Source organism: Rattus norvegicus, chromosome 8 (genome assembly GCF_036323735.1).
Source record: "Rattus norvegicus strain BN/NHsdMcwi chromosome 8, GRCr8, whole genome shotgun sequence".
Lineage (NCBI taxonomy): Eukaryota > Metazoa > Chordata > Mammalia > Rodentia > Muridae > Rattus > Rattus norvegicus.
Genome location: NC_086026.1, coordinates 64,459,889 through 64,474,919, shown reverse-complemented (window position 1 = coordinate 64,474,919; position 15,031 = coordinate 64,459,889). Strand labels below are relative to the sequence as shown.

General features: G+C 40.7%; 1 protein-coding gene across 5 annotated transcripts in view; it reads right to left on the bottom strand.

Annotated features, from left to right (window-relative positions):
• Positions 1-494: 494 nt before the first annotated feature.
• The window catches only part of Ube2q2 (ubiquitin conjugating enzyme E2 Q2), a 59,924-nt gene continuing 45,387 nt past the window's right edge, over positions 495-15,031 (bottom strand). For 4 of the 5 annotated variants that reach the window (XM_039082376.2, XM_039082378.2, XM_039082379.2 and 1 more), the window contains 2 exons: positions 4,345-4,411; positions 497-2,060 (listed from right to left, as the gene is read on the bottom strand). In XM_039082376.2, the coding sequence (XP_038938304.2) occupies positions 2,029-2,060; positions 4,345-4,411 (99 nt within the window). In that variant the 3' untranslated portion in view covers positions 497-2,028. Of the gene's footprint in view, positions 2,061-4,344; positions 4,412-15,031 lie in introns of all 5 variants that reach the window. The other variant, NM_001398878.1, reaches the window with a different exon arrangement.

Here is a 15,031-nt window from a genome sequence, read left to right as displayed (position 1 = left end):
TCTCCTCAGCTAAGGCAACCTTCAGAGAAAACCAGTTTCTGAATGAAATAGAGTGGCTGTACATGGAGACATAACATTCAAACCAGAGATGAAACTGGCGCAGGAGTTTCAGTCACGGAGAGAAACATGCTGGCCCTCAAGCTTTCCTCCTGCTGAGCTCTGATAATGGTGTATATAGGGGCCGTGCGCATATAAGAGGAGCTGTGCTACTACTGCCCTAAGAACATTAGAGACATTAATTAAAACAGCACTAGAAGCCACATGTATTTGAATTTAAAGGACGTAGTAAAGGGAATGGTTAAAGAAAAACTGAATATATTATGTGTGTACACACCAATTCTAGGTTCCCTATCTCTTTCTCATTAGCTTCATCGACATTTCTGAAACCTCCCCAACACCCCATCTTCTCTTTAAATAGTCTACACTAGAAATTCAAGATAGAGCCTAAAGACACCTGAATCATAACATCTCTTATGAGGGAAAGGTGACAAACCGATTTTTAAATGGTTCTTTATTCATAAACTTGATGCAAGTTTACAAAATTTACTGTACATTGCCAAATAAATCTGCAATGAAAAATAAAATCCAAAAAAAAAAAAAAAACCAACCCAAAGCATGCCGAATGTGCAGCTGTCAGTCTGCTAGCTAGTAGGAAATTAGAATTCAATAATATATTCAAGATTTTGCCTTAGGCATAAGGAGCTTCATAACGTGTTGAAGAATTCTGCCTTGTCACTTGTCATCCGAGTCACTGGTAATCATTTATTTAAGGTAACCAAGTGACCGAGAATACCAGATATCTTTATTGCCCTCTTAACCAACAGAATCAAGAGAAACTAAAACCACACATAAAATGCACAAGTGCCACGTCTCCTAGTTGTGGTTTACAAAGTTTAAAAAAAAAATCCCAAATCAAATATATAGGAAATACCATTGAACTCTGTATTGGTTTGTGCAGGAAAATGTGCTTCTGGGTTTCTTTTTAAAAGTGCTTAAATAGCTAGATTTAAATCAAACATGGGATTATTAGAAAAAAGAAATCTATTGCCAACCAAAGAGGACTGATTCAGGTAAGGCAGTAAAATGCAAAGTACGTTGATTCATGTCACACTTTATAAAAGAATTAACATGGGCTGAATTCCTACTAGTCTTCTGATGTAAAAGTCACTGCATGACTATAGGAAAATTTAAGGATCTCCAATTTAGGTAATTTTGCTCCAAGAGTCTGTCTTTGTGCCAATCATTCCATACGTTTATTAGCTTATCATCAATTGCAACACCCCGCTAATAAATGGAAAGGTAAATGACCTCATACTTTAGAACTTCAGGTTCTACACTGTGGCTCTTCCTCACAAGAAATGTTGAACCAACAGGAAGCAGGTTCAGTTCAACAAGACCCTGCTGCCCCAGTGGGAATTACGGTCACAAGTGGCTGCCTGGCTTTGCTGTACCTAACATGACACAATTACAATCAGACTTTCAGACTAGTTCAAACCTTCACACAACCATGGAAAAATGTAACAAGTTAATGAAGAGGCTTCCTGTCATAATTTTGGCAATAAAATGATTTCAGACCTGAAAAAGCTATGGTTTAGAAGACCTAAAATTTCTAAACCAGTATTGACCATCAGTTAAACTTTTATTGGCTCTAAACGAACAGGATTTTGCATATCTTCATACCCCATAGGCTCAATATAGAAAGGTTACTGTAAAATCACAGCTGCAGTAAACTGATGCTGAGCTTCCCTGCTTAAAAGATTTCACTTTTCAAGAAAGAGGTGGTAGGGAGTGGCTACTGTGTGTACTTATCAGGAAAAATTCAGTAAAGGCCCCACTGCTCAGTCCAAGATACCTAAAGTGAGCAAAATGAAAAGACTGTAACTGGATGTCAGTTGACAGATTATCCACTAAATGATCTATTAGCTAATGTCTTCGGTACTGCTGTTATACGGGCACTCAAAAGCTTATGTCTGTACGTTGGAACGATTTTCTTTAAAGCAACATTGGTCCAGACATATGTCAATGTAGTTAGCCATCTTCCTTTGGAGGTGTGTACCAGCCTGCAATAAAATGGAAAAAGGTTAACTACATCAATCTTGAAGCAGTTAGTAAAAGGCATTACTAAGATCAGACTCAGTCTCTGCTCATAACTGTGCTGTTTAACCCTACAGTAGAAATTTAACTTGCAGTTTAGTGACTAACCCAGCATTCTGCTATCTGACTTGGTTACTGCTTATGACTAAAGCATACCTGGATGTCAGCATCTCTGTATGAATGGACTCCTGGCTGACAGTCTCAGTATGGACTAACATCCCCATGCTAACCTTCCATCTCAGTTTTGTATTTAACAGCAAACCTCACTCAAAATATCCCCCAAACAAAGTCCTGGTGATCAGAATTTAAAACAAACAAACAAAAACATTGGTAGGGAAAGTGCTCTCATCACATTAAAATTCCAGCTATGTGAGGTGGTCCATCACATAGTTAGTAACCTCAATGTATGACTAAACATCAAGTTACTCATGATAAGTACACAATTTTCTCAATTTAAAACAAGTACAAAGATAAAAAAAACTTTGAAATTAGACTTGCTCTCTTCTGATTATGAATCCACTGCTCCTCCATCAATGCAAGGCTCTTTCTCTGTCTCTCCCAAATATATTTTCTATAAGCATCTTGTGAACACCAATTGTAGGGTTTAAGAAATAAAAAGGGGGAAACGTAACTGTTGGCTCAGGCTCCACACAAGTGTAAGCTCTCACAGAAAGGCAAGTGGATGCTCAGTTATGCCCAGTATAGCAGACATTGGAACAACCTCATCTGATGTATTTTCCAGAAATGACTGCTACAAAAGCCTGGGCTTGACCTCATATTTTAAGACCTTCCTTTGAAGTTTCAAGATTTGGTTTTGAATACTATTACTAAAAGGAATCATGGAAAAAGTGACAAGTTGGCTTTGTCATTAAAATAGAATGCAAGACGCAAATCCAAACTTACAAACTAACACACCTATGTAAGTGTGTACACAGAGATCAACATCCTGGGTCTTCCTCAAATCACTTTTTTTTATTGTTGTTGTTTTGAGACAGATTCTCAACCTGGAGTTCAATGATTCAGTCTGGCTGGCCAGCAAACCCAAGACTCTTTCCTTCTCTGCCTCCCCACAGATGGGATCAGAAACATCCACTGCCACACTTGGCTTTTCATGTGCATTCTGAGAACAAACTTAGGGCCTCATGCATGGTAATTTCCCAGCCCAACTAACACATGTATAGCAGAGTCAAGACCATTTACTACAGTACTTATCCTAAGGTACCTACCCTTCTACTCTGTATGAAAGAGTATTAGTTTCCCTTCCACTACTACAATGAATTCCTTATTCAGGGCACTTAGTTACAAAGTGCTCTGCATAGGCACTATTCTTTTTCTTTACGTTTTCTAAGAGACACTTTCCCAACTTCAGGTGAACAAACTAGGGATGAAAGAAACCAGAGGCTGGCAAACGGCTCAGTGGGTAAAGGTACTCGCCACCAAGCCAGACAACCTGAGTCTGACTCTCAGCACCCACATGTGCAGTGGCAAACACATACACACAGAAACAAATTTCTCTTCTAAAGAAATCTGAGGACTCCTTCAAAGCCATATTTCTAGGGAGTGACATAAATGACACTTGGCAAATAGGTCTTAGGTGAGGCAGGCCTATGATCCCAGCTACTCGGAAGACTGAACCACAAGGACTCCAAGTTCAGGCCTTGCCTGAACTACAGAGTGATCTCAAAGCCAGCCTGGGACACTCAGTGAGATCTTGTCTTAAAAAGTAAAACAAACAAAAAGAAAAAAGAAAAAAAAGGAAGAGAAAGTCAAGAACCAGTGCAAGGCAGATGATGCACACACACAGTGTGTGATTTTGCCTGGTAGGGTTCTAGGTTTGACCCTGTGGTAGGAAATGAACCGAGTAGGAATCTGAAGATGTTTCAGAAGCAGATGGTCCTGATCAGGTTACATTAGCTCTGCTACAGTGAGAGCTCTATATAGAGTTGCTAACACAATTTCTTTACTTACAGAGTATATTTCAAGTGAGCAAAGGAATTTATCTATTAACCTAAATTCTTGGCAGTGACTCAAAGGTGCTCAAGTCAAGGAATTCAGGGCATCAGCTTTTGATAGAAGCAGTGTTAAGATTTGTTCCAAGATTATGAATATAGAAAATGTTTTCCCCTCACTGTAATTAACAGTATTTGATAAAAAAAATTAGGACAAAAACACAAAAAAGAACAAAGAAAACATCAACATGTTATATATAACTTCATAAATATTAATAAGTACTTAGTGAATTAAACATACCATTTTTCTCATGTATCTGTACAATGGAATTATAGGATTGCTGGGCTCGTGCTAGATTATACTGATTCTGAAAAAGAAATACACATTTAAGTCAAAGCTGCAGACAGATGAAAAGCATAGTACATTTCTGGATGCGTAACTACTGTGCTTAAAAGAACATTTTCATTCTCAGGCAAACTGTGTTACTTCCATACCTGCTATCACTTTACAAGACTAACAATACCACAACTGTACTCAGTAAAACCCCACAAGCTTCAGGGTTGTTGTTTTAAAGTTTTCCTACCACTGGTCAAGCAGGAGGGTTTACAGTCCTAGTGTGTCTCTCCACACTGTCTGATCAAGGCGAAGGAAACACATTTGGATGAGTAAAGCCCCAACTCTTCCTTCTAACTTAATCCAAAAGGACAGTCTATGAGATAATGTTTTCAGAAAAAAAAGCTAAGCTTTAGGCACTGTGCATGTAAATACGTGTAAATTTTTGATATTTATAAATACTAAGAACAGACATGATTGCCACCCAGACACCTCTTTTTGGCTAAAATAAGGAATGTTCTCTAAGAAGCCAAGTTCAGACTGAATTTTGTCTTAAAAGTTCAAATGGGCTACATCTTAACTTCAAATACCAGACACGTTCTCCAAAACAGGTCACCCCACCTACAGCAACACACCACTTGTTGTATAACAAATCAAGTGCACAGGAAACACAATGTAGAGACAGTCTCCCAACAACCAGTCCCCGCCTGTCCCTGCTTCTCTCTCCTGTAGTTAGCTACATTCACTAGTTGCTCAGGTGCTTGACATGGGCTGCAAGGCCGTCCATGCATCTGCAAGCACTTCCGAGGCGTTTCCCAGGAGCCTTCAGCTCTGTGTAAAGCCACATCCTCCTTGTAGTTTCAACCTGCTTGCTGGTCTACTACACAGTCCAGCCGGGCCGGTTTCCATGCATTTGTGAGCTATTATCTTTATTTCTGTGAACAGAGCAGCTGTACCAGACCCTATTTTCTCCCCCCCTCCACCCCCCGGAGCTGGGGACCGAACCCAGGGCCTTGCGCTTGCTAGGCAAACGCTCTACTACTGAGACAAATCCCCAACTCCCCCTATTTTCTATAGAGTAATCTCATGCCCTGCCATAAGTCATCTATGACAATCTAAGGTAATTATCTCAAAGATGATTTGAAAATACTTCCATGGGCTGGAGAGATGGTTCTGTGGTTAAAAAGCACTGACTGCTCTTCTAGAGCACCAAGCCTCGATTCCTAGCACCCACACAGTGGGTAACAATTGCAGTTCCACGAATCTGATACTCTTGCCTGGCCTCTAAGGGCAGCAAACATGTATGCAGTCCACAGACAAATAAGAAATGCAGGCAAAACATCAATACACACTAATTTATTTTCCATAAAAAGAAAAATAAAGGAGAAATAGACTAAACCTAACAAAATCCATATGGCATGCGCTGAGATCAGGAAACACTGAGCCCACTCTCCTAAGCAGAGCCCCTCAGTGTGGACAGTCGCCACAGCTGATGACTGGCCTCCAGGTTAGGACTGCAGACTTCTTCTCACATCTTGGCTATTTCTCCTTCTGACTCACCTCTAACAGTGAGTTGGATTCTGATCTATTGTTACTGGTTTTATTTTGTACTTTAGCATACAAAGAACTAGCTCTCAACATTCTTTAACAAGGTGTGCATAGTGGACTCTCCTCTCCCTCACGGTCCCTACCCTTGTCCCTTCCCGGCCTCCAGACTCTCTTTCAGTCCCAGGGGTCATGGGTCCTTTCTTCTCCTACGGTTGCTGAGCCCCCTCAGTGTCTGAGAGCATTGTCGCTACCATCTCAGACACTGCAGAATTTTATCTTCTAATTCCTACTTGACCAACGGGCTATATAAGTCTGAATGTCCACAGCACATTGTATATTTCTGGAACATTAACTTACTGTAAGTTTTACTTAGCTGGGATACGGTCTGTCTTCCTTTTAGTTTTCAGTATTATGGGTTGTCTTCACTCCAACAACTTTAAACTTTTTTTTCAAGAATTTTACTATTGCCATTACAGTTCAAAATTATTTTTTAATTTTACATGTTCTTTTTACTATAACTTAGAAATGCACTTAAATTTCGAAGTTGACATATAATCTAATTCATCTTCATTATTATTTTCTAACTTAATTATATTGAATTATATAGTTTTGGAAGGTAGCACTGTTGTTATGTTATCTGCCTTGCTTTATAAAACAATCTGCTGTGAACTTTAGTTTCTTATGTATGTCTGAGAAAGACTCAAGGCCATCTCACGCCTGAACAGAGCTCAGCTGGTTTAGCCAGCAGACAACGTGTGCAGCCCTTTCTTTGTTGGTACATTGATCTGGTTTTCCCTGTGCTTTTATTAGGGGTTTTCTCTTCAATTTAAGCTATTCTGTATGTTCTATTAAGATGTTCAGACCCCTCAACTCCACTCCCGGTCTTATTAATTAATCAGTTTCAAGGTTCCGTTTTTTAAATGTTTTTTTTTCCTTTGGCTTTTTGAGATAGGGTCTCATTTAGGCCACTGTGGCCTTGAACCCACTATGTAGCCAAACATTACCTTGAACTTGTGATCCTCTTGCCTCCACCTTCTCTGAGCGCTGGGGTTAAAAGCATATGACCATTTCCCTAGCTATTTTCTTCCTTTGACATTTCATACAACTACTTTATTCATTTCAAATAACTGCAGTTTCCAGTTTGTTGTTTGTGTCTGAGGTGCTGGGGTTGAACAGCACTAAGTAGGCACCCTACTACTCAGCTACAACCACAGCCCTTACCCCTATCCTGTGATCTGATATTTCAAGAACCAGTCCGTGGGGACATGTATGTAACATTCATGTGAATTCTGTGCCTGGGTGGCCTAGTTGTGTTCTTTAACTGAATCCCCATTTGTTTGATTTTAATCTTTGGGAAGTCTACAAGCCTCAATTAGAAACACCTTTCTCTAGAGTATGAGTCCACTTCTGGTGAGAGCTGAGGTGAGAGCTGAGAATGGGATCAGAACAGGCCCTGTGGACAATCACGCTTCTGTATTTGGCACCACAACTCACTTATGGATACAGGGGCTTAGTTACCCCCGCACACTGGAAACGATGAAAAACTCACTCCTGGGCTTATGACCGTCATGAAGGGTTCTGCAGTAAGCGGCAGCAACAGAAGGCTCCTATTCTGGTTGCAGAGACAAGGTCAGCACTGCCCCAAGGCTGTGTTTCCAGGCTTCCCTACCATTGACCGAAGGTCCCTCTGTAACATGCAAGTCTGTATACAGCCCAGCTCAGTATAGACTCGCCATGTAGCCCAGATGGCCTCAAATGTGCAAACGTCCTGCCTTAGCCTTCCACCAGTGCTGGGACTACCTTCTACAGACAGGCCCATACTCTGAAAGGATGGGTTAATCCTCAAGCTAACGCTATAGACTTCATTTCCTAGTAATTGAACAGGAAACAGTCTGCCTCACCTTCTAACTCCATGGCTTGTTCTCACTCCTTCTGGCTAAACATTGTCAGGGAGTAGGGATGGGGCTGAGAGCAAGAATGTCCTTTCCTCTCTCTACAGGCTCTTGCCTGGACAGAGCTACCAAGGTCTCAGCCCCATTACAACCTGGCCTCAATCATGTCTACTGAGAAGAACTCAGATTTCTAGCATACCTATCAGTTAATTCAGCTTTTTAAAAGGCAAGCACATCCAATTACTTTGAACCAACAACTAACAATATAATTAGAATATCGCTTGGCTGACCTGCCTGGTGAATTCAGGACACACAGAGGCAAAATTCCTCTAGGACCGGGCACTTCCGGTATTTGGGGGGGTGGGGGGGAGTCCCAAACCAGCGGATCCCTGCCCGCAGCAGTTCTCTGCTCCCAAACCCCGTGGGAGAGAGACCTCACCGCCTGGTCAGGTGGGCACTCCTGAGGCTGCAGAGCGGAAGAGACTACCAACACTGCCCACCCCTGCTCACATCCCTGGCCCAAGAGGAAACTGTATACGGCCTCTGGGTCCCCGTAGAGGAGGGCCCAGGAGCAGCAGATCCGCTGCGTCTGAGACACCACCAGAACCTGAAGGGACCGACCGGATAAACAGTTCTCTGCACCCAAATCCCGAGGGAGGGAGAGCTAAACCTTTAGAGAGGCAGACACGCCTGGGAAACCAGAAGAGACTGCACTCTGCACGCATCTCTGACGCCAGAGGAAAACACCAAACGCCATCTGGAGCCTGGTGCACGGAAGCTCCCGGAAAGGGCGGCTCAGATCTTCCTGGCTGCTGCCACCGTGGAGAGCTCGTAGGCAGCACCCCACGAGCAAACTTGAGCCTCGGAACCACAGGTAAGACCAACTTTTCTGCTGCAAGTGACCTGCCTGGTGAACTCAAGACACATGCCCACAGGAACAGCTGAAGACCTGTAGAGAGGAAAAACTACACGCCCGAAAGCAGAACATTCTGTCCCCATAACTGGCTGAAAGAAAACAGGAAAACAGGTCTACAGCACTCCTGACACACAGGCTTATAGGACAGTGTAGCCACTGTCAGAAATAGCAGAACAAAGTAACACTAGAGATAATCTGATGGCGAGAGGCAAGCGCAGGAACCCAAGCAACAGAAACCAAGACTACATGGCATCATCGGAGCCCAATTCTCCCACCAAAGCAAACACGGAATATCCAAACACACCAGAAAAGCAAGATCTAGTTTCAAAATCATATTTGATCATGATGCTGGAGGACTTCAAGAAAGACGGGAAGAACTCCCTTAGAGAACAAGTAGAAGCCTACAGAGAGGAATCGCAAAAATCCCTGAAAGAATTCCAGGAAAACATAAAGAAACAAGTAGAAGCCCATAGAGAGGAGTCACAAAAATCCCTGAAAGAATTCCAGGAAAACACAATCAAACAGTTGAAGGAATTAAAAATGGAAATAGAAGCAATCAAGAAAGAACACATGAAAACAACCCTGGATATAGAAAGCCAAAAGAAGAGACAAGGAGCTGTAGATACGAGCTTCACCAACAGAATACAAGAGATGGAAGAGAGAATCTCAGGAGCAGAAGATTCCATAGAAATCATTGACTCAACTGTCAAAGATAATGTAAAGCGGAAAAAGCTACTGGTCCAAAACATACAGGAAATCCAGGACTCAATGAGAAGATCAAACCTAAGGATAATAGGTATAGAAGAGAGTGAAGACTCCCAGCTCAAAGGACCAGTAAATATCTTCAACAAAATCATAGAAGAAAACTTCCCTTACCTAAAAAAAGAGATACCCATAGGCATACAAGAAGCCTACAGAACTCCAAATAGATTGGACCAGAAAAGAAACACCTCCCGTCACATAATAGTCAAAACACCAAATGCACAAAATAAAGAAAGAATATTAAAAGCAGTAAGGGAAAAAGGTCAAGTAACATATAAAGGCAGACCTATCAGAATTACCCCAGACTTTTCGCCAGAAACTATGAAAGCCAGAAGATCCTGGACAGATGTCATACAGACCCTAAGAGAACACAAATGCCAGCCCAGGTTACTGTATCCTGCAAAACTCTCAATTAACATAGATGGAGAAACCAAGATATTCCATGACAAAAGCAAATTTACACAATATCTTTCTACAAATCCAGCACTACAAAGGATAATAAATGGTAAAGCCCAACATAAGGAGGCAAGCTATACCCTAGAAGAAGGAAGAAACGAATCGTCTTGGGAACAAAACAAAGAGAAGAAAAGCACACAAACATAACCTCATACCCAAATATGAATATAACAGGAAGCAATAATCACTATTCCTTAATATCTCTCAACATCAATGGCCTCAACTCCCCAATAAAAAGACATAGATTAACAAACTGGATACGCAACGAGGACCCTGCATTCTGCTTCCTACAGGAAACACACCTCAGAGTGAAAGACAGACACTACCTCAGAGTGAAAGGCTGGAAAACAACTTTCCAAGCAAATGGTCGGAAGAAGCAAGCTGGAGTAGCCATTCTAATATCAAATAAAATCAATTTTCAACTAAAAGTCATCAAAAAAGATAAGGAAGGACACTTCATATTCATCAAAGGAAAAATCCACCAAGATGAACTCTCAATCCTAAGTATCTATGCCCCAAATACAAGGGCACCTACATACGTAAAAGAAACCTTACTAAAGCTCAAAACACACATTGCACCTCACACAATAATAGTAGGAGATTTCAACACCCCACTCTCATCAATGGACAGATCATGGAAACAGAAATTAAACAGAGATGTAGACAGACTAAGAGAAGTCATGAGCCAAATGGACTTAACAGATATTTATAGAACATTCTATCCTAAAGCAAAAGGATATAACTTCTTCTCAGCTCCTCATGGTACTTTCTCCAAAATTGACCATATAATTGGTCAAAAACAGGCCTCAAAAGGTACAGAAAGATAGAAATAATCCCATGCGTGCTATCAGACCACCACGGCCTAAAACTGGTCTTCAATAATAATAAGGGAAGAATGCCCACATATACGTGGAAATTGAACAATGCTCTACTCAATGATAACCTGGTCAAGGAAGAAATAAAGAAATTAAAGACTTTTTAGAATTTAATGAAAATGAAGGTACAACATACCCAAACTTATGGGACACAATGAAAGCTATGCTAAGAGGAAAACTCATAGCGCTGAGTGCCTGCAGAAAGAAACAGGAAAGAGCATATGTCAGCAGCTTGACAGCACACCTAAAAGCTCTAGAACAAAAAGAAGCAAATACACCCAGGAGGAGTAGAAGGCAGGAAATAATCAAACTCAGAGCTGAAATCAACCAAGTAGAAACAAAAAGGACCATAGAAAGAATCAACAGAACCAAAAGTTGGTTCTTTGAGAAAATCAACAAAATAGATAAACCCTTTGCCAGACTAACGAGAGGACACAGAGAGTGTGTCCAAATTAACAAAATCAGAAATGAAAAGGGAGACATAACTACAGATTCAGAGGAAATTCAAAAAATCATCAAATCTTACTATAAAAGCCTATATTCAACAAAACTTGAAAATCTGCAGGAAATGGACAATTTCCTAGACAGATACCAGGTACCGAAGTTAAATCAGGAACAGATAAACCAGTTAAACAACCCCATAACTCCTAAGGCAATAGAAGCAGTCATTAAAGGTCTCCCAACCAAAAAGAGCCCAGGTCCAGACGGGTTTAGTGCAGAATTCTATCAAACCTTCATAGAAGACCTCATACCAATATTATCCAAACTATTCCACAAAATTGAAACAGATGGAGCACTACCGAATTCCTTCTATGAAGCCACAATTACTCTTATACCTAAACCACACAAAGACCCAACAAAGAAAGAGAACTTCAGACCAATTTCCCTTATGAATATCGACGCAAAAATACTCAATAAAATTCTGGCAAACTGAATCCAAGAGCACATCAAAACAATCATCCACCATGATCAAGTAGGCTTCATCCTAGGCATGCAGGGATGGTTTAATATACGGAAAACCATCAACGTGATCCATTATATAAACAAACTGAAAGATAAAAACCACATGATCATTTCATTAGATGCTGAGAAAGCATTTGACAAAATTCAACACCCCTTCATGATAAAAGTCCTGGAAAGAATAGGAATTCAAGGCCCATACCTAAACATAGTAAAAGCCATATACAGCAAACCAGTTGCTAACATTAAACTAAATGGAGAGAAACTTGAAGCAATCCCACTAAAATCAGGGACTAGACAAGGCTGCCCACTCTCTCCCTACTTATTCAATATAGTTCTTGAAGTTCTAGCCAGAGCAATCAGACAACAAAAGGAGGTCAAGGGGATACAGATCGGAAAAGAAGTCAAAATATCACTATTTGCAGATGATATGATAGTATATTTAAGTGATCTCAAAAGTTCCACCAGAGAACTACTAAAGCTGATAAACAACTTCAGCAAAGTGGCTGGGTATAAAATTAACTCAAATAAATCAGTAGCCTTCCTCTACACAAAAGAGAAACAAGCCGAGAAAGAAATTAGAGAAACGACACCCTTCATAATAGACCCAAATAATATAAAGTACCTCGGTGTGACTTTAACCAAGCAAGTAAAAGATCTGTACAATAAGAACTTCAAGACACTGAAGAAGGAAATTGAAGAAGACCTCAGAAGATGGAAAGATCTACCATGCTCATGGATTGGCAGGATTAATATAGTAAAAATGGCCATTTTACCAAAAGCGATCTACAGATTCAATGCAATCACCATCAAAATACCAATCCAATTCCTCAAAGAGTTAGACAGAACAATTTGCAAATTCATCTGGAATAACAAAATACCCAGGATAGCTAAAACTATCCTCAACAATAAAAGGACTTCAGGGGGAATCACTATCCCTGAACTCAAGCAGTATTACAGGGCCTCAGACCCCTCTAGAGTAGGAGCTAGAGGCATTTGTGAGCTGGCTGCCAGACTCTCCATAAGCATAGCAACTGTTCTTACAAGCTGAGCCATCTGCCCAGCTCTCTATCTTCCTTTTCGGTTACATTCATTTTATGTGTGTGCATGTGGGGGAACAAGGGAGAGACATGCACCATTATATGATTGTGAAGGTCAGGATGACCTTGGAAATTGGTTCTTCTACTGTGACTGAGTGCAGGTCTTCTTTCTGGCTTGGTGCCAAATGTGTTTACCCACTGAGCCATCTCACCGTCCAGCTTCCTTTCTTTTCTTTTCTTTTTTTTTTTCTTTTTTGATTGTTTAGGGGTTTAGTGTTTTTGAGGCAGGGTCTCACTACATAGCCCAGGCTACCCCAACTGCTCAAACTTTAGGCATGAATCACCATGGCAGACTTTTATAGTATTTTTTTTTAAGTTAATGATTAGATTATTCCCTGAAGAGTTCAGAATTCAGGAATTCTACTACATCGTAAGAAAGTTTCCACTTTCTTAGCTCACAATATTTTTTCTTTTTTTTTTTTCTTTTTTTTTTTTTTTTCTTTCCGGAGCTGGGGACCGAACCCAGGGCCTTGCGCTCGCTAGGCAAGCGCTCTACCGCTGAGCTAAATCCCCAACCCCCTATTTTTTCTTTTATTAGATATATTTTTATTTACATTTTAAATGTTATCCCCTTTCCCAGTTTCCTGTCCATAAACCCCCTATCCCACCCCCTTTCCCCTGCTTCTATGAGAGCACTCCCTTACCCAACCCTCCCTTCCTCCCACCTCCCCGCCCTGACATTCTCCTACACTGGGGCATTGAGCCATGACAGGACCAAGGTCTCTCCTCCCATTGATGCCCAGCAAGGCCATCCTCTGCTACATGGGCAGGTGGAGCCATGGGTTCATCCCTGTGTACTTTTCGGTTGGTTGTTTAGCCCCTGAGAGCTCTGGGAGCTCTGGTTGGTTGATACTGTTGTTGTTCTTATGGGGTTGCTCCTTCAGCTCCTTCAGTCCTTTCTCTAACAACTCTGACCTTCTACTGTACCAACCACATAAAGTCACTTCTGTCAACCATGAACAAAAAGCCAGCACAGAGGATGATGGTCTCAAAAGATTCTATACGCTATGTCATCACGGCCATCTTAGTAGGTATGTGTTATTATTTATATAACACAGTTGCAGGAGAGCTCCACATTTAAGCAGTGGGTGAATAGAGTCAATATACAAAAGTTCGCAGCAGCCTGACTTAGCATCTTAGGTATGATGGATGTTGCTGCTTCTTGCCAAGAGAAATACACATCACCAAAAAAAAAAAAAAAGAAAAGAAACAAAACAAATACGGGTGGCACTAGAATTTCAAAACAATAGAGAACTTAAACTTCTCTGTCCTACTCTATTTGATACACAGTTCTCAGGAGAAGAAAGTCTGCACAGTGTGCAGGTAAATTTCAATTACCTAAAAGGAAAGAAAAAAATTACTGTTCTGCACCCTTTTAATTTTCTTTTAAAATGAAAAACAAGTAAATTTTTAAAAAATTATGGGCTGGAGAGATGGCTCAGTGGTTAAGAGAACAGACTGCTCTTCCAGAGGTCCTGAGTTCAAATCCCAGCAACCACATGGTGTCTCACAACCATCTGTAATGCCCTCTTCTGGTGTGTCTGAAGACAGTGACAGTGCACTCATATACATTAAATAAATAAATAAATCTTTAAAAAAATTATTAAAATTTAACATCAAATCCTCTATATAAATAGATGCCAGGAAGAAAGCATTGAAGAACACCTCAATGCCTTATTTCTAGGTATTCAAAATTACAAATTATCTTTTCAAGTTTTTGTGATGTTATTTACTTTAGGAACTTTGCATGAGCAACTATCTATTTTATCATTAAAAAGTTTTTAGACTATACTACATAACCATTTTATTGACACATTAAGATAAAACCATAGGTTCACATATACTGTTAAGAAATGTTGTTCTGGCCCATTGGTGACTGCTCAGGCCTTTAGTCCCAGCACTCAGGAAGCAGGGGCAAATGGATTCCAGTTGAGTTCTAAGCCAGCTTGGTCTATATGAGTTCCAGAAGAGCCAGGGCTACACACAAAGAAACCCTGTCTTCAAAAACAAGCAAATGAATGAAAGAAAAGAAAGAAAGAGAGAGAAAGAAAGGAAGGATGGAAGGTAGGTAATAGGTAGGTAGGTAGGTGGGTGGGTGGGTGGGTGGGTAGGTAGGTAGGTAGGAAGGAAGGAAGATACTAGGTA